This window comes from Molothrus ater, chromosome 2 (assembly GCF_012460135.2).
Source record: "Molothrus ater isolate BHLD 08-10-18 breed brown headed cowbird chromosome 2, BPBGC_Mater_1.1, whole genome shotgun sequence".
NCBI lineage: Eukaryota > Metazoa > Chordata > Aves > Passeriformes > Icteridae > Molothrus > Molothrus ater.
Window position 1 is genome coordinate 32610989 of NC_050479.2, and position 19522 is coordinate 32630510.

The window sequence follows — 19522 nt, forward strand, 5'->3', positions numbered from 1 at the left end:
ATTAATCACTTTCCTGCTGCAAATTGTATCTTTAGAGAAACCAACAAAAACTCTCTATGCTTCACATTAAAAAATGGAAAATCAAATAGTAATTCAAAAATTAATTAATGATGCAGTAGCTTCCAGCTTAGAATAAGACAGTCAGGTCCATTAAGTTCATGCCAAAACATGTCTTGAAATTGTTCCAATTTGCAAATGAAGTAATGTCACATTTTCTTATCCCCAAACAATCAGAACTGATTTTCCAATAGCCAATGTGGTTCTGAGTTTTCAGCCAAAGCTGCGAACCCACACTCAGCTCTCACTGACACCAAAGGGAGGCATCCACTGTTGGTCATGATATGGGGTCACCCACATCACAGGATGTCTTCTGTCATCTGCACTGAAATTGTTTCATCCAAAACATTATAAATATAGGCAAGTGTAGGAATTATTTCCACTTCCCTGGCATTATTTCTCTCTCATGCTCCCTATCACATGCAAAATTTAAGCACAGCAACTCCAGCTGCAGAGAAGCATGCAACAGCACTTCTATGCACAAGTTTCCTCTGCTCAAATCTTCTTTGGAGATGGTTTTGCAGCTAGTCGAAGAAATGAAGCTAAAAATGTTGGCTTGGAACTCCAAATGTGTGCTTTAAATAGCCAGGATGATAGTATGTATTTTCATGTGTTAAAAATAGGGTTTACAAAGATGGAAGGACTAACTGGATACCTCAGATAAATGTGCCATGTGGGATGGAGTGAATTCAGTCCATGTGTCCTCTCCCGTGGCAGGAGAATCATACAGCTCTGCAGGGCAAAGCTGCACGTCCAGTGTGCAACTGTCCAGGAGCAGTGGCAAGAAATAGAGAGTGTAGGGAGAATCCATGCCTTGAAGGCACTCACAGAGACATGCCTGGCACCCAAAGCCTTTTCATGACAGGAGACTCCCCTCTATCTAAAATGCAGTTAGATGTAGTGCTTTTGTCAGCTCTTTACATCGGAGGCAGATGCCTAAAGCACTTGCCCAAAGAGTGCTCTGGGTCATGTTCCAGGATCATTCTCAGCTGAGCTGGAATTTCCATCAAAACTCTCCAGCTGCTCAGCCAAGAAGAAAGACCTTTGAAAGCAGGAGGAGCACACGTGCCTGACTCCAGCCTAGCTCTTGGCTAGCTTGCACAGGGAGATTTACTGTGCTGGTCCCTGCTCCTGCAGTTTGTGCCTTTCATGTTAAATATCTCCAGTGGGAAAAAAGATGTACAGATTGTTGCTAGAAATTTAAAATACTTCAGCATTTACCTACATTACTTGTGTTTTGGACTGCAAACTCTTAAGAGTAGCCCTGGGCAGGAAATTTTGTACCAAATTACTTGTGTCCCTGTAGATAAATTTATAACTTGAAGCAAAATGTGAGCCTGGGTGAACGGAGAGAGGTTCTTAATTATCTGACAGCCTGCAAATTCCTCTTTTTCTAGTATTTTTCAAAGGATGGCAAAACAGGGTCCCTAGTGGCAGTGCTGGCATTTTAGGAGAAGGTGTGAAGCAGCAGCTTGTTGTTAGACTAATTATAGCATCTGATCTGTGAGAGACTCTCTAACAAGCAGAGGATTTAACGGCACAGCTGAGCAAGTCAGCACTTGGCAGCACACGCCTGCAGGTCTGGGCTCTCAGTAGGGGGGTGGTTAACCTAGTGCAGGGGCAATGCAAACTCTGACCTGTGGTGTGGATGAGAGATGGAGGAAATGCCCAGGAGAGTACTTCTGGGCAGATTTAAAGTGTTTAGAAAAACTTCCCACGCTCTGTCCCAGGTATAAAAAGCACCAGCATCTGGAGAGAAGTGTGCTAACCCTTGAAGGCTAGAACAAAACTGAAATATAGTTTAATGGAACATTAGAATGGATAACCTAAAGATTACCATGATATATCTTAGCCCTGAGTCCACATGCTGTTTGCCAGTGTACCTTCTGACAGCTGGGGTAACAGCTACTTTATCTCCAGGTTTTTGTAGCAGGAGCAATAACAGCTGAAACAACCCAACTCCTAGTGGAAAGCTGGGGGATAATTCAGAGTTAGCCTAAGGCTCCCTCTGGAGTTAAAGGAATGATCAGTGCCTCCAAGGAGGGATTCAGAGATGGGAACAGAGTCTTTCTGGAGAGCTCAGTGTAGCAAAAACCCAGAGAGGTTCTTTTCCTTTGCCTTCCCGGAGCTATGCCAGTGCAGGGCCACTTTATGGGTTTTCTCTGTTACTGGGTAGAAGAAAACTTGCTAACCTAAATTAGGCTGCAGTGCTGGTGCAGTGCATACCACAGTGAATGTTGCAAAGCTAAGGGACATTGTCCAAACAAATATTGTGCTGGCTTAAGCATTACCTTAAGTTTAGTTAATTAGTGATTTAAACTTTGGCTGATTTTAGGGGTAGGTGTTTTTTTACTTTTGTAGTATTTCATATTCTATCCACATAGCTTTAGTTTTCAAGTACAAGTGATCCTGAATTTTGGGAAAACTGTCAAAAGGTTTGATTTTCTGAATGTGTACGTCAGGGTCTACAAGTCAGCTCTCACAAGCTATAAGGAACACATAAATTAAACATCCACGATCTGAAATAATTTTTGTAAAGCTCTGACCATGTATTTGGAGGAGTTTGAGGGCACTTATGGGAGATTTCTTTGTCCAAAAGCAATTCAGAGAAGCCTTGAGATGTCCACTGGTTTAGTTGTTTTCAGCTACTGATGTACCTCTCTTAGCAAGTGGCACTGGCTGTTGTGACCATTGTGACTATAAAACAAACATCTGTGGAAATAGGCTTGATACTAACAGGACCATAACTATTTGGAGAAAAGAACCCATCATTTCTACTAGAACCTGAACTCCTTTGATATAATGAGTAGTACTTGAGCAAAAAATAGTACTTATCCATTCATCATCTCCAATATACACAAAGAAATGCATCTCTTAGCAAACATTCCCAATCACAAAACTAAACTTGCCACAGGGTTAATCTCTCCCATTCTACAATGCAGGCTGGACTAGAAAAAATAGATCATAGATGTTACAACCTGGGAATCATTGCTCAAAGTGAGCAGAAATGTGCTGAAATAAGAGGGAGCCTTTCTGTTGATTTAAAAGGCCATTACAACTATGGTGCTGAATATTTTTATCTGCTTTTAAAATTGTGACACGTATCATTAGCTACTATGAGATTTAAGCAAGCATAAGACAGTTTGTTCCTGCTTTCCAAATTTTCAAGGTATTTTTTGGTTTTGGGGGAAGGGGTTGTAGCACTAATATCAAGGTGTCTTTAAAATCCCCTTTCACAAAATTCTCTGTATCCTGACTCCTCTAAAATAACTTATTTAGCAATAAAAAGTTTAATGAACACAGTTCTTGATTACTGAAACATATAAATAAACATGATCTTGTTTTGATATTAAAAACCTCTTTTGTGTCCTGGGTAGAAGCAGGCTTTTTCATACAAAGCACAGAACAAACTTTTTGCTCTCAACTGGCAATACCACAGCTTGAAGACAGATTGGTTTGCTATTAACAATCTTGCTAAGTCAGTGGATGTAGTTTTTCCTTCTTCCTTTATCTACTATATAAAGCAATAGGAAATATCGTTCAATGCTCCAGAGTCTCATCTTCTATTTGTGTGTTGTTTAGAAAATGCTTCCATATTTGGTCTTTTTCTATAAAATGTGTAAGACTAATCATTACATGCTATTTAAGATTAAATTTGGCTAAACAGTCATCACACTCCCTCCATTCCCAGAAAATAAAAAAACCCCAATCAAATAATTTTTAAATCCTTTTTAATAAATTAATATTCATTCATCAATATTTTCATAAAGCATCTCTTCATCATTCCATTTTACTATTCTTTTTTTTCACTGCAGAAGAATACCAAAAATACATAGCTGTGCCTTAAGCAAAAAGAACTGGGTTTTAGTTTATCTTTACAATGGGATGAAATCAACTTGGAGTTAAACCACCACAATATTTCTACTGTTTATTGACCCTTTGGGCTATAACAGAAGATAGTTCCAGTTTTCCTTTTTTTAAATGCCTTTTACAAACAAATTATGTGTAAATGTTATTTATAGTAGTGTTGAGTTACAAAGGAGTTAATTAGCTATGAAATACAATACTCTGGTGTGATTTAATTGAAATTGCTGTTTTTGCTGTCTTAAAGCAATCTATGGTTAAAATAATATACTGCAGCTAGTGCACAGGGTCAAGAGCCAGAAAATGGGAGGTCAAGGCAAACACTGCTCTTAACACATGGTTGTACGTGTGTGTTTTTGTGTGTAAGAAGTCGTGCTGGGGCTGTAGGAACAGAATTGGCAAAAAAGGCACAAAAAATGTGTGTGTAAGATGATGAAGTACTAACCTTAAGCGAGTTTTCCTGGCTTTTTTCAAGTCAAACCAAGACTTGGATCTGTTCAAGGTTAAAGCTGTTTGTGACTAAACCAATGAATGTGAAATCTTTTGAAAAAGCTGAAATGTGCAACTGCCTACTTTTTGCAAGGACAGGCAAGATGGGGAGCACACTTCCCTGAAGGGGGCTGCAGTAACGTGCTGCCCTCCAGTAGTGCAAAGGGTAAGAGAGGGGGAGAGTCTTCAGAGACTCAGCCTCTTGCACATGCAGGGCCCTGAAAAATCCACACTGCCTCTTTGCTCTGTACAGAGAGAAATTTTCTGCCTGCTTGGAAATTCCGGTCTAAGCCACTGAAGAATTGATTTCAGTGGGATTTGGAATACACATTTCTATCACAACTAAAAAGTCACTTCTTATTGAAGGTTTCTGCCTGGCCATGTGATTCCTAGGAGGTGGGGCTTGAACAAAAGGGAGTGCTGTGGTTAAATCATGAGGGGAGGACCATTCTCAAATCCGACTTCTTAGGGTAGTTCTTTTAGGGCACTTACAGGAAGACTTGCTTGGGGATAATTTCAGTAGGGAAATTTTTCTAAAGCAAAGCCTACCATTTATGATTTTTATTAAAATCAGATAGTTTTATTTAAATATATTTTGCTATTAAGATAAAAACTTAGAAGAGATTTTCAACAATTCTATCTAATATGTATTTTGGGAGGGTGCTAATTGTTAGTCACTTTGATTATAAAGGTGACAATGTGCTCTATAATCCCTTCACAGTCTGGAGAGATATTAGAGAGCTCACAATACGTTGCGCTTTACCAATGGGACTTAATACTGAGGAGCTTTTAAACACCAAGTTTTTCTGCTCCAGCTATACGGGTTCCTTTGAGGCTCTTCATGATGTGTAGTTGTCTGCAGACACAGTGCTTAAAAACTGCAGCTTCAGCCACTTTGCACCCTTGCCAAGGCTGCAGCGGGACTGCGGCGCGGATCCTGCCCACGGCAGCAGCCGGGGCTCCGGTGAACGCTCCCGGCTGGGGATCGCACTGCAGCGACGCCGCAAGGCAACCGTGCCCGCCCACCCATGCTCAGGGAGCAGCCTTGGGGATGGAACTGAAACACCTTTGCACACCAGGCTCATCTACGGTGAAATTTTGGTCCAGAGCAGTTTCGCAGTTCAGCTGCAAATAGGGGTGAGAACAGTAATGGGCCGTGTATCGCTGCTCTACTCACCGGTAAATCAAGTCCTAGTGAGAACAGGGGGCGGTTGTTACTGAGCCAGGGCGGCCTTTTCACTTCCATTCATATTTGGTGGTTTTTCTAGATGCATATCCACACTTATTTTTGCCCATAGAACTCTCCAGCTAGCATTCAAAGCTCTCTGTCAAAAAATCCCATTGATATCCACAGGAATTTAGCATGCAGAGAACTGTCAGGGCTAAGCCTGAATTCTATTTTTTTTAGATCTATTTAAGCTACTGTATTTGTTGTTATTTGAGAATGTACATGATAGAAACACTGTTTACAAAAAATATATCTTCTTTTCTTTAGAAAGATTTAGTTCTGCTAAATAACAAATTAGGTTTACAGATCTGAAATTGGCATACCTCGATGACTACAATTTACTAGACTGAAAAAAGTTGGAATCCCAGTGAGGGAACAAACTGGGATCAAAACTAAAATGGTCACATTTGCATGAAGGGTATGTTAGAACACAGTTAATGCTGAAACAAAACATACTCTTGTGATCTGTGATGGCAGCACACTACCTTGGTAAGTGTAGGCGTATACTTTCAGTATATTAATAAAATATGAAAATGCTCCATTACTGAATCAAAGTATCAGAAGTGCTCTATTTGCTCAACTCTAGAGAATAAAAAGTTATAACATCACAGAAACAAAAATATGACAACATGCGGTCACGATAGCAAGCACAGGAAAGAAAAATATTGAGAAAATATACTTATATGCATATTATGCAAATATATTTTACATTAACATACAATGTTATAAGAATGTTAAATAATATGAATGCATGTTTAAAAAAGGCTACAGCTAGGTGATTTCATGTTGAAGTAACAAATAACCTGAGACATCTTCTATGCTTTCACTGGAATAACAATCTTTAAATCTACAGCAGATGTAGAGCACATTGACAGTAGTTGAATTCTCAGCTAAATTATACTAGAAATGTGCTGTTCTTTTTCAAAATGACATGGCAGCTGGAATCAGTCCAAGGGAAGGAAAATGTGCTGTACATTTACAGTACTTACAAAAGATTCATGTCACTGTTGATGGACACTTAAAATGTTTGTTTGAAATATTATAAACTTGTATATGTCTCCAAAGACCTACAACACTCCCATGATCAGCTCACTTACTGCAGAAGAGAAAGCAAGAGATCATTAAAAACTATGTCCATCCTGGACTGGGAAAATATGACATATATAAACCCAAAAAATTTTATCAAAGAAAAATAAAATTGATGAAATGGTAGTTGATGGATCTGCAATATAAATACTTACTTTAAACTTACCAGTGTAACTTTACTGCTTTATGATTCGTGTGTATGGCAGCATTTACAAAGGATGTTACTAAACACTGACTTTATACATGATTACAGCTGTTCAAAAATTTCTATGACAATCGAAGTTTTGTAGTGATAATTTACAACACTTACTTTCTCAAGGCTTGCTTCTTTGATGACACCTGCCTTTCAATTTAAAAAGTTCCTGTGAAGTGCATTCTATGTTAAAGTGTCCATAACCTCAGAATGAATGTGTTCATGTGTGTGTGCATACATATATTTTTGCTTTGCAGTATGTGCTTTAAAGTACACACAGTTCTTTGCTACATGTATTCACACATACATGAGTATGGTCTACATAGTAAAAGTTCATATATATATTTTTTTTATATATAAATATATATATAAATATATATATAAACTCTGCAGGCAAGTAGTACTTCACTTGTTATAGTTGAAGTCCTTTAAAAAAACTAAGTCACTCAGTTAACATAGTATAGCCAGTAAATTAAATTGAAAAGAGAAAATGTGAATGGAAACACCATTCTTGACCATCTGTCGATGGCATTCACATCTGTTAGATCGGGGATTTTTATTTTCAGTTGCGAAGACCTTCTTCGTAAATGGCCCCTCTTGCTATGGGAGCCTGTTCTTTCTGATGGACGCCTTCCAAAGCTTTCGCGATGTGAGCTTTGTTTTCTGTACTGGATTCCTGAGTTGTCAAAGGATATGGTTGAATTTCGGGCTTCTGTAACGCTGGTGGTGACCTCGTTGCTTGCCACCTCGTTGTGAATTTCAAGCGATGTTAGCAGAATGTTTCCATGGGTGTCCACCTAGGGGGAAAAAATAGAAACATAAAGTCTTTCAAAAGACTTGACATCAATGAGCAGAATGTGGGTGTATGTAAATATCCAAACCCATACATATCTAGAAAAATAATGTAATTATTTTTAAGCATGTGATAATCTTAAAAAAGAAATGGCACTATTCAGCTGCCTAAAATTAGGCAAGTACTTGAATACTTTTACAAACAGGGTTATCATCATACTACCAAACATCCAGTACAAAACCATACTTGGCAAACTCCACCGTTTTCTTCTCCCTCTGAACCAGTTACATTTTAAAGGATGGTGCAGTTCAGTGAAACCTCTGCATTGCTGGCAATAGAGTGAGAGAATAAGGGATGGATCCTCTCTCTGCTACAGTAGGAAATTAAATTAAACTGGCTAGATTTTTTTTTCCTAACTGTGATCTAAAATAAGATTTTAAAAAGTGCCTGTGAAGTTTGCTAAAATCACAAGAACAGTTCTGATGTGCTGAACTCTCTCCTGAAGTTTTCCTTCCAAAGTCATTTGCAGAGTTTTCCAATCATGGCAGTTTTTAACTGCAGGGATTTTCTGCCTGCGTGATTGGTCTTAAAAAACAATGAACTTAAGGCATATTAAAAAAGTGAATGAATTGAGGAAATAGGAGGGACTCTTCCCTTTCACCACCCTATTCCAGAGGCAGTGACCAGTGTTTAGCACAAAGCATATTTATCATGTTAACAAAGTCAAAGTCTTGGTGAGAGAAACTTGACAGCGATTTCTATGTAGATATCTTGGTTTAGTATTTATAATACTTTGCTTAATTTAATAGCAACTACAACTACAGCAAGGTCAATGTTTGTGTTAGCAGCAACCCATACCCAGTCAAGGACTAGGCATCAGCCTGATAGACAAAAAACCAGGTCCCTGGTCAGGCATATCACAGAGAGCTCCACACAAAAATCAAAATAACCCCATATAAATTTCCAAGTACAGAGCAGTGTGATGCCATTTTGAGTAATAAAGGAAAGGTGCTGATCATTTAGCCTCTTAAAATCTGAGCCAGATTCTCCAGTCTCCTGAGTGGCAAAAGAGGAGCAGCACAGAGTTGTGTATGGCTCCAGCAGTCCAGAAACCTTAAGAGTTTCCATGAGTGGCACTGAGGAGAAGTTCCAAGGAATGGTGTCTTAATCAGTATTTGATAGTTTCATTGGTGGGACAGCACAACCCCCATGCCCCAGGCCCTACAGGCTGAAGGATGAGCAGTCAATACAGGTAATGCAGGGATCAGCTCCATATTTTCTACCAGTTTTGGGCAAGGAAAATGATGGCTGTAGGTAAAAAAAAATGCCATGTGCTGGGTATTTTCAGACAGTTAACACACGTGTGACTGTTCAAGAGAATTTATTTCTCCATGTCAGAAATAGATAGTGAATCATGGAATACAGGATAATTTCCAGTTTTACATATGCAATTTATTCATCCATAATTCATCGCACAATTAATACATTTTTCTAACCTGCCACATGATCTAGCTGTTTGAAATGTGTAGCAGTTGAACATTTCATTCTAGAAGCATCAGTTTAAAAGTGATTGTAAAAACAGGCTATTGTCACAGCCTTCTGAAGTTTGCACAGTCATCTCATACCACGTCCTTTGCAAGCTGTGTGATGGATTAAAAGTGTGCGCAGCTATGTGTCTGTCCATCTGCTTTTAACTTTTTTAATTCTTATTGAAATTTTGTGAAATTGATATTTCTTTCATCAATTATTGATGCTTCAGCTTATCTCTTCTCAGGGAAGACAATTATGATAGTACATCAGTAATGCTTTGCCAAGGTGCTTGCAAATGGAAAAAAAGAATGTAAAATGTTACAAATGATATACAGGCAAGTAGGAAAAAAAAATTTTAAGGTATCTAACAAATCCTGCTGCTGTAGGCAATGGCACATTATGCTGATTAGTGCCTATAAATAAAAATAAACAACATGAACAAAAATAATGGCATGGAGAAGCCTCAGTGGTGATTAAGAAGAATTTATTTTCTCCATTGCAGAAACCCTTTGGGTACAAAAGTAAGATCTCAAGGTTTGTAGAAAGGAGTTCATGCTGTTGTGCAGTGTCTGTAACCAGAGAATAAACATAAATGTAAAATACAGTCATGGATATCATCACTACTTATGGTGGTCTCTGAAAAAACCGATTTCAGTTTCTTCTGTTGCTTTTTTTTTCCACTAAGAATACAAATTATGATTAGGATATTTTTTGTGCAATGTGTAAGATATCTCAACAACCTGTTTTTTCCTTGTGAAGCTTAAAACTAAATCTCTAATCCGGACCCCCATGGCATCAAATGTCATCTTTCCCATCTCCTCCCAGGCTTTGAGAAACATCCTTCAGCTTATAAAAATGTCATAGCAGAGACCATTTTGGTGGGCTTCACCCTAGAGCCCTTGCAGATCTCTATTCCTTTTCCTTCTACCAACACAAACGTCAACTCCTCTTTCCCTCAGGACTTCCTGATCTCTCCTGATTCTGTCTGCCACCTACATAGACACAGACATCAGCCCATCCTGGGTACTTTGTCCTTCTACACTGAACCTTGACTGGTCTGAACTGTCAGTTGAAAGCCTGTATTATGGAGGGTACACCTATGCATTCAGGCTTCTCCTGATCAAGGAATTAATTTTATTCCTAAAAGGAAATAATAGGAATAAAATTAATCCCTTGATCAGGAGAAGCCTGAATGCACCTTCTTCACCTTCTTCCACAGCCTTCTTCACCTTATCTGCCAACTTCACATGCCACCTTAACATGGCTCCTGCCTTTGATGTGGCAACTTTTCACTGTTTGTCACTGCATCTAGATGCATCTGCATCAAACCAGAAAGGTGGTCAAGAAAGTTGCAACTTTTGTGTAAATTCTTTTTCTAAAGATACCAGTATGTCCTATGAAGCTGCATAATAGTATACATTTTTCTCAAAATGTCAAATGAAACAAATTTGGAAACATACTTTAGAAATTCATCTCTTTGCTAATGGAGTAACAGGCTTGCATGTCAAATAAGAGGAAGGAGCAGATGGAGAGAAGAAGGGGTCTGCAGAAGTTAAATCAGCCTCTGGTCCACAGATACGCTTGAGATTTATTCTCTCAAATTGATTCCTTCAGAGGTTTTGAATAAACCACCTAAGCTGTTGACAACATTAGAGCTAATACTTTGTGACAATCTTAAGGTGATGTCCTAAAGTATGAATACTTAATGCATGCAGTATGTTAGAAAGTATTTGCACATAAGCATGACTTTGGAATCATTTAAGCAATGATTTAAATTACTTTGACAAAGGTACACAAGCTCTCTCAACAAATAAAGAAGCTAACCAATAATGGCAGGGTAACCTGTGCAAGTTGCCTCATGCTTGCCTGAATATACAGGGAAGGCAAAATCCTTCACGAGTGAACACGAGTGTTGCTCAGTGGCTCCAGGGAAAATGTTACCCCAGGTATAGATTAAGAAATGTAGCTCACTGGATTACAGGCAGTTACGGCAATGAATGACAAACAAGGCTAATGTCTTTGATAAAATTTAGTTTTACTCTGTATGAGCCTTAGAATACAATACCTTGCTCAAAAATGTCACTCTGTGCACTGGAAATTCTCCCCAAAATGCTAATATCAGGCTTTACTCTCAAATGCTGCTATAAATCAGAGAGAACACTGTGGATTTGGCCACTTTCCCCTCAATTTTTACCATCCTTCTTTGACCAAAGTATTTCCCTTTCATCACTTCTCTGCCAGCCCTGTGCTTCCATTCTATCTGCAGCCTTCTTTCTCCCACTTTGGCTCCACTGAAGCCATTCCTTCCTGCTTCTCCACTATGGTCTCCATGTTTGATTCTCACATCACCTCCCCAACACAAGCAAGGGTTGGTTGTTTCCTTGGAGTATTTCCCAGTAATTTCATCAAAACAGATGAAAACGGCTGAGTACCAAATCATTAATTAATTCTCTGCTGAATCAGCATGGGTACAAATATGCAAAACCAATATGCTCTTATTTCAGAATAAATTTTTATCAAACTCCATCCCTCCCACCTCTGAGTAACTACATCTCCTGCACCAGGGTGAAGTGACTGAATTTCACATAAGTGCATTTTGAGAAGCAGATTCACCCTTGAAGGTTTACCATTTCTGAACTATGCATATTACAGTACAAGTGAAAAGTTCAAATACTCCAGCAGCCTAATGTCATTACCCAAAAATGACTGTGACTCACCTAACTGAAGCCAGAAGGAGGAGAATTAAGACAATGTTCACAAAGAACCTACTCCTTGCTCTTGGAGTAACACCATGTCACCAGTGGGCTCAACTTGGATTATATGTTCCAGGTCCAAAACTCCAGTGCCCTGTTATATCTGGGAAGTCCTAAATCTACTTCTTAATTCTGCCTAGCATCCAGGCTCATTTAGATGTTAGCTATTCTAGTTTAAAAACAAAATATAATAGCTGCTATTAAATACCTTTCTCCAATATTTTTTAAAAACATCAACTTTAAAGCCAGTTTGAAAGCACTTTACTAGGGCCAGAAAACTACCATAAGCCTTGATTTATTTTTAGGTAGAGTCTGAATTGTTTCAAATTCATTTAGTTTTCTGTTTAATATTCCATAAATTTTAAAGAGTATGTTACAATGAAATCTCGTTTTCCTCGTAAGTCTTTCAGAGGAAGCATTTTGCTCAAAAATAGGAAGCATTTTGTTCAAACCCCATAGGTATGTTTACTTGTTCATCAATCCCAAATTTTCAAATACCATGTAAACACTTCCCATCATGTGAAGCAATATAAATGCAAATAGGGGGTTTAAATAACATAATGAAAAGCTCTGTCTCTGTAGTTAGTCTTGCATTATTTTACATCAAAATTAGTATTTAAGTACATACAGAATCACAGAATATTCTGAGTTGGAAGAGACCCACAAGGATCATCTGGTCTGACTCCTGACCCTGCAAAGAACCATCCCCAACAGTCACACCATGTGCCTGAGAGTTGATTGACCAAACATTCCTTGAACTCTGTCAGGCTTGGTGCTGTGACCACTGCCCTGTAGAGCTGTTCCAGTGCCCAAACACCCTCTGGAAGAAGAACCTTTTTCTAATATCCAACCTGAACCTGCTCTGACACAACTTCAGGCCGTTCCTTTGAGTCCTGTCACTGGTCACCACAGAGATCAGTGTCTGCCTTTTCACCTTCTTTACTTATGCATAAATGGCTTTCCAAAATGTAGAAAAACATGCAATCAAGCTTAAAGTTTTATCTGTGCTTAAAGCTAAATACATCGACCACACTATGCCTTGGATATTTAAAAATTTTAAACTGCTGGCAAAACAAAAATTATAGTGTTGAGTGTTCTCCCTGAGTCTAAAACTTGATACTTCTCTCACTGCCATTTAAATATGTTTATATTAATTAATAAGCATCAAAAAATGGAAGAGGTTATTATGTTATATTAGCTTAGTAGATGAACCCAGGATAACCAGCAGAACTGGGAAGATGGAAAGACCTTGAAAAACAGGGAAAGCATGAAGAAGCAAACTAATTAGGAACTTCCATATTATTTTCACTGTCTGTCAAGTAATAATGAAGTTTTACAATTAGCCTTGATATATTTCAATGGAGGAAGAAAATGAAACAAATGCATAGTCCTCCTTTGCCCTGTATTTCACATTGTCTGGATTATTACAGCCTCTAAGATGTCCTATGCACATCCTTCTATCCTTCTTACCATCTCAGGATTTGCACAATGCATACTTGTGCAAAATGGTTGCAAAATAAAACTTGTACATGTATGAGTCTCAGTGCACAGTGAATGTCCCCACCATGAGCTACAGGATGAGTGTTCTTCCCACAAGAACTGTGCTTATCACCCTTGACAGATATATTTCAAAATTTGGTACCTACTCATCACAGTGGTGATATAAAAATCTCCCACTGTTAAAAAAAGCACTGAAAAAAGTATCCAGGAAAGATGAAGATACACAGGAGAATACTGCCAGTTTTGCTATTCTCGTACTTTCCAATTTAAACTGAGTGATAATACTTCCACAGAAGTCAAGATATTAATCTTCACAATAAAACCCCACTTATGAGAAGGGCTGCTACAATTAACAAAACTGCTAAGTAGATGTAAGTGGCCTGAGCCTCTATTCTCAGCAATGCCTGGTGGGAAGCAGCTGCCTTGGCCAACAGCGGGGGTTGGAGCCAGGAATCTCCAGAGCTAAAAATATATGTAGACACTGCTTGATGAGAAGGGCCTTTTTATAAAGGGTTATTGCACTATTCTTGTCAGAGGAAGCTCTTCCCACATGTCTGACAGCCATTGAGGGTTTGAAGCTTGAATGAGCTTGTGTGGTAATTACCCTCCTGATTGACACTCCGGGGCTGAACTTTTGGTCCCACCAAACTGAAAACATAAATTGCCACAGTTTGAACCAAAAAGCAATGTGTTCAGCAGGGGACTTTAACATATATCACACAAGCTCAGAAGGTCCAGAGCAATGCCCAAAACACATGCTCACCATCTGATTATACAAGTAGCCTCCACCACAAGAGTGAACCACAAGTGACAACAAGATTTCCTTAAAGCTCTCTCACGCTGATTTAGTCATAAATTAGGCTTTATCTGAGCCCTATTTAAAATTAACAACTTATGTAGCAAAGCTTTGAGAGATAAAAATGAAGCCTCAATCTGCCAACACAAACAGGATAAATGGAATTGATTTGTAACAATGGCAATCAATTTTCAAAGGAAACATTTTCCTATTCTTTTCTGACAGTTTTTCTACAATCAGAAGACTTTAGTTCAAGCATCAATACCATGTCAGAAAAAATATTTGATGAAAAATAAAAATTAATTTCTTGCTTGATCCTAGAGCTTGCCTTCATCTATGAAGCAGAACATCAAGGATTTCAAAAGAGAGTTTTCAATCCCAAATGAGTATGTGTATGAAAATTGGTTAAACACATAAAAAAAACCCCAGCATCCTGTGTTTGTCTCAGTAACTATGGTGTACTGCTATAGGCTGGAACAATTCAGTGAGGAATACTATTTACAGTGCATTATCTGAAATAAAATGTGATGCAAAAGCAGTCAAAAGAAGAGACAGCTAAGTGTGAAATTTCCTCTGTAGTCAGCTGCTGATCCACAGATGAGTCACTCAGAAAGGATCACTCAGGTTTCATCTCATCACCAGCTCTGAATCTGCTGAAACCTTTTCCAGAGATTCAATTTAGTCAGACGTGCTTCAGCCATAATGCCACCTTCAGCAGTGCTGCACAGGAAAATAGAGAGCAGAGTTTTTCTCTCCCCACTGCTTTTCTTTGTCACCTCTGCAACCTGAGGACACTGGCTGTGCCGATTCCATGCTGCAAGAGCTCTTCTTTCCCTTACACCTGGAGCTATTTGGCTCACTGGATTCAACACATGGACAGAGCTGGACAGCAAGCCATAATGGGAGCACTGAAGCCAAGAGACAGCTCAGCAGCAGCAGCTGGTGGAGCCCTCCTCAACACAGCAAGCCTGAGTGGTAGCATATCAGGAATAACTCAGAGAGAAGTACCCAAAGGCCTGGCACTGGAGGGGCAAAGCCAGAGCAGCAGCACCAAAATGGGGGTGGTTGTGCCAATTTTGGCTTTTCAAACCCATAACCTCTGACAATGCAAATGCTTTCATTATGAAGAAGACTTACTGAGCATGAAGTTACTGCTTTGCAAAGCAGTTATCAAATACAACACCAACATACCCACATCTGTGCACTTTGTTGTCTAGAACATTTTTTTTTATAAAAACCTCCGTTGCTCTACAGCCCAATAGGAAAAGCAAGAAAAGCCCTGTTGCTACTATAAGAGGAGTGTTTTTAACCAAGCCTGCTAGCTTGCACTCCAGATTTCAGTTCTCTGATGTGTAAAAAATAGACTACAATAGTAGTATCATGCTGGTTTTCATGGGCTAGTACACTTCTGGGTGGAAATAACATGCAATTTTCTCACTGCCTTCTCTTGTTCCCTTTGCCTGAAAGACACTGTCTCAGCAGCACTTCCAGTCTTGGGAACCATAAAAGAAAAGCTTGAACTCAGGACCTGAGCACCAGGCAATGTGTTGAGCTACCCCTTCTCGGCTAGTGCTGCCTCCCAACACAAGGGATTTCCACCACACCACCAGCTCCTCCTGACTGTGGCTGGACCTGATACACCACTAAGCACTAAGTCACTACACCCACAAGTTAGAGCATCTGATGTGGACAATAAACTGAATAATGTTTATTTTTTTATTTGGCTCAGTTTGGTTTTTTGATTTGTTTTGTTTTGTTTTCCTAGCGCCCTCAGCTAGTATTCTTAATCAGTGGCAGGGAGTTCATGCACATGGTTCATAAACAAGCAAATTCAATTACTAAAACAAAACAGCAACAGAGCAACCCAAAATAGTAGTCAGAAATAAACTAATAATAATGCCTTCTTCCAGTTTTATATTTGAACATTTTTCAATCTCCTTTCCAGCACAGCTTACATTTGACAGTCATGAAACAGTGGTGATAAGTGCAAAGTGGGCTGCCTGCTTTTGGCATTCTCCCTTTCTTTAAAAATGTCGCTCAGCCCCAAAACACATGAGATTGGAAAAATTTTCCAGAATTAGAAACCTTCTCTTTCTGAATGGAATTACACTTCATGGAAGACTGAAGCCTCAGCAAAACCACAAAACCAATAATGTCATTGAACTTGCACAAAGTAGTCTTCCTGTGTGTCTCTGAGCCTCCCTTACTGTGCAGTATTGGGGTACACTGTGTGAGCCTGTCCCAGAACATCCAGCACCGGAGTCCCAATTCTAAAGCAAGAAGCTCAACAGCCACCAAAGGAGAGACTGGAAGTTAATCACTCTTTACTATCCCTGAAGTGGTCAGAACCAAGGTTGCAGAGCTTTCAGGTACTGTCTTCCATAGACAGTGTGCTAAGAACTCTTGCATGACTCCAGTCCTGCTGCATCCATGGATATCTGTATAGCATGGTAAATGGTGGACATGATTCAGAAGATAAGACATTTTCCTGCTTCAAGGCTGTGGTATCTCAAAGCCATGGAAAACCTTGTCCAAAGTAGATCTGTTAGATGTATTTTCCCTGAGATGCACATCTTGAAATCCATGGGACCTCTTGCCTGTTCTGATCAGTTTCCTATGCTTCACATTTGCCAGTGTTTCTCAAATGAGAAATTTGACATCCTACATCCAATGAATCTTCTATCCATGTTTTTTTTCAAAGGAAGATTTCTGATTAGCTCTACCTAATGTTTCTGTGTTTCAGTTGCATGCTGGCACTGCTTTTCTGAAGGCACTGAATCCAGAAACTGAAACAGAGCTCTGCTGAATTCCCCAGCTGAGGCCTGGAGACAAAATGTTTTCTACACAGAAAGGGATCATACCATATTATTTAACCTGTGTTATTTGAACATCAAATACAGTAAATATGAGTATATATGATTCTACAATGCATGCAGAGTTCCCTTTCACACCTGGGACTCCAAGGGACAAAGTAACACACTCTTCTTTAAACTCTGGTACGCTGAATTTTTATCCTTATTTGACAGAATCGTAGAATCTCTTAGGCTAAGAAGTCCCCTAAGGTCACTGAGTTCATCTGTTAACCCAGAACCATGTTCACCAATGAAGCTTGTCCCCACATGCCACATCCACATGAATTTTGAACTCTTCCAGTGATGGTGATTCCAGTGCCTGAATTTCTCTTCTGTGAATAAATGTTTCCTAATATAGAATCTAATCCTCCCCTAATGCAACTTGAGGCCACTTCCTCTCATTCTGTCACTTGCTACGTGGGAGAAGAGACCAACCCCCACCGCGCCACAACCATGTCTCCAAGTGCCACATCTGAACATCTTTTAAATATCTCCAGGGATAGTGATTCAACCACTTCCCTGGGCAGCCTGTTCCAATGTTTGACAACCCTTGCTGTGAAGAAATTTTTCATTCATGCACGGTTGATATTAAACCAGCAGAAAAAGCAGAACAATTCTTTATATTTGCCTGGGATGCTTCAGAAACAAAAGAAAAGGTTGTAAGTCAAAAGCCAGGGAAAAAAAAAGATTGCTATATAGTATGAGCAGATTCAAGATATTAAAAATGGCATGAACTGGGTATAACAATATACATTTTCATTAGTTAAGGTACTTATGAATATTTTGAAAATTTAGATAAATTGATCTCGAGATAGAAGAATTGTCAGGCTTGGGGTAGTATTGGACCCATTAACAAGTCTTGTACTGAATTATGTAAATCATTTAAATGGATGAGATACACCAGATGGTTTCCAGCAGGAGAATTAAACCTTAGTGCATACATCTGCATTACCTGCTTGCAGTTAAAATCTTCTCCATGGCCTTCAATTCAGATACTCTTTTATTTCCCCATCTGTATTTTTTTATTATTAGGACTATTTATTTTTCCAGTAAAGGGAATTTCTTTGTCCTGATATCTTAGTTCTAAGTAGAGCTGCCAACTGTGATGAGAATCTGGTTTCATAATACAGTGGAAAAAATATGTTTAATGCTTCAGAATTGTTTCACATATAGGAGTGCTGATAATTAGGTGTAGCTCTGCATTACATTTACTATAGCAGACAAAATCATTAGGATAAACAAATACAGCCTGAAATTACTTTTATTATACTGGTTTTGATAAACAGGTAGTAGTTTTGTCACTGTGAATTCTTCTAATTTATAGCTTATAGAAAAAAAAAAAACAGTTTACTCAATAGAACTGAATGAAAAAGCCTCATTGGGAACATTTTAGTTAAAAAAAAAAAGAAAGATGTTCTATTTGTTCTATTCAAACTGACATGGCTTGTTAATGTCAGATACTGCTGAATACCTTGAATTTTTCTCCGAAAGATTAAAAAATGAGGTATTCACTGGATAAAGTAATACTCCAGGCAAGGAAATAGGCTGGAGGATAATTAGCATAGACCTTGCCAATACCATGTTCAGAAATCAATCTGAAAGTTTCTCTAGGACTTACACTTTCCTGCTGGTTTTTAACAGCAGCAGATGACAATGCCACACACGGCATTGAACTATGCTGGCCAGTTAATTAGCATGGCAGAACTAATCCTTCTTTATCTGTTCTCTCCCATGGTAAATGCATCTCCTCTAAGTGAAGTGAGGAAAGGTGTGCTCAGATCCTGGATTATATTACACAGGAAATGTACATATGTACTTAAAATCACAGTTAGATTATATTTGATTTAGACAAATAAATGTCTCTGTAGATCTGAGCCTTTATTTTCAAGCTAGCTTCCCTCCCACTGTCTTCTTCTTACACTTACTTGTCATACAGATCATACTCCCTTCCACATCTGTATGCTTACATATAGTCTTCTATGTCAGCTCCTGAAAATGTAAATGGTCAAGTTTGTCCACAAAAAGATGGATTGTATGTATGATTCTTTCATACTGATAGTCTTTGCAATGTAAAAATAGAATATATATAAATTCAAGAAACTTACCCGACTGCCTTCAAACCTTGAGCGATCGTTGTTTGCCTTTGTTGTTTTTTCTGCAAGTTTCTTCTGCCTTTGAGGGCCTTTTCCAAAGAAAATGTAGTTGACAAAGGCGTATTCAAGTAAGGCCAAGAAGACAAACACAAAGCAGCCCATGAGATACATGTCAATGGCTTTAACATACGGAATTTTAGGCAAAGTCTCTCTCAGGTGAGTGTTGATTGTTGTCATAGTCAGCACAGTCGTAATTCCTATACAAAGAAAAAAGATCACATATCTTAC

General features: G+C 38.8%; 1 protein-coding gene across 1 annotated transcript in view; it reads right to left on the reverse strand.

The window, feature by feature from the left end:
* Positions 1-3771: 3771 nt before the first annotated feature.
* GABRB3 (gamma-aminobutyric acid type A receptor subunit beta3) overlaps positions 3772-19522 on the reverse strand; it is a 115716-nt gene continuing 99965 nt past the window's right edge. Inside the window, exons 8-9 of the mRNA XM_036384758.1 lie at positions 19247-19491; positions 3772-7714 (exon numbers count right to left, since the gene is read on the reverse strand). Coding sequence (XP_036240651.1) covers positions 7364-7714; positions 19247-19491 — 596 coding nt within the window. The 3' untranslated portion in view covers positions 3772-7363. The remainder of the gene's footprint in view (positions 7715-19246; positions 19492-19522) is intronic.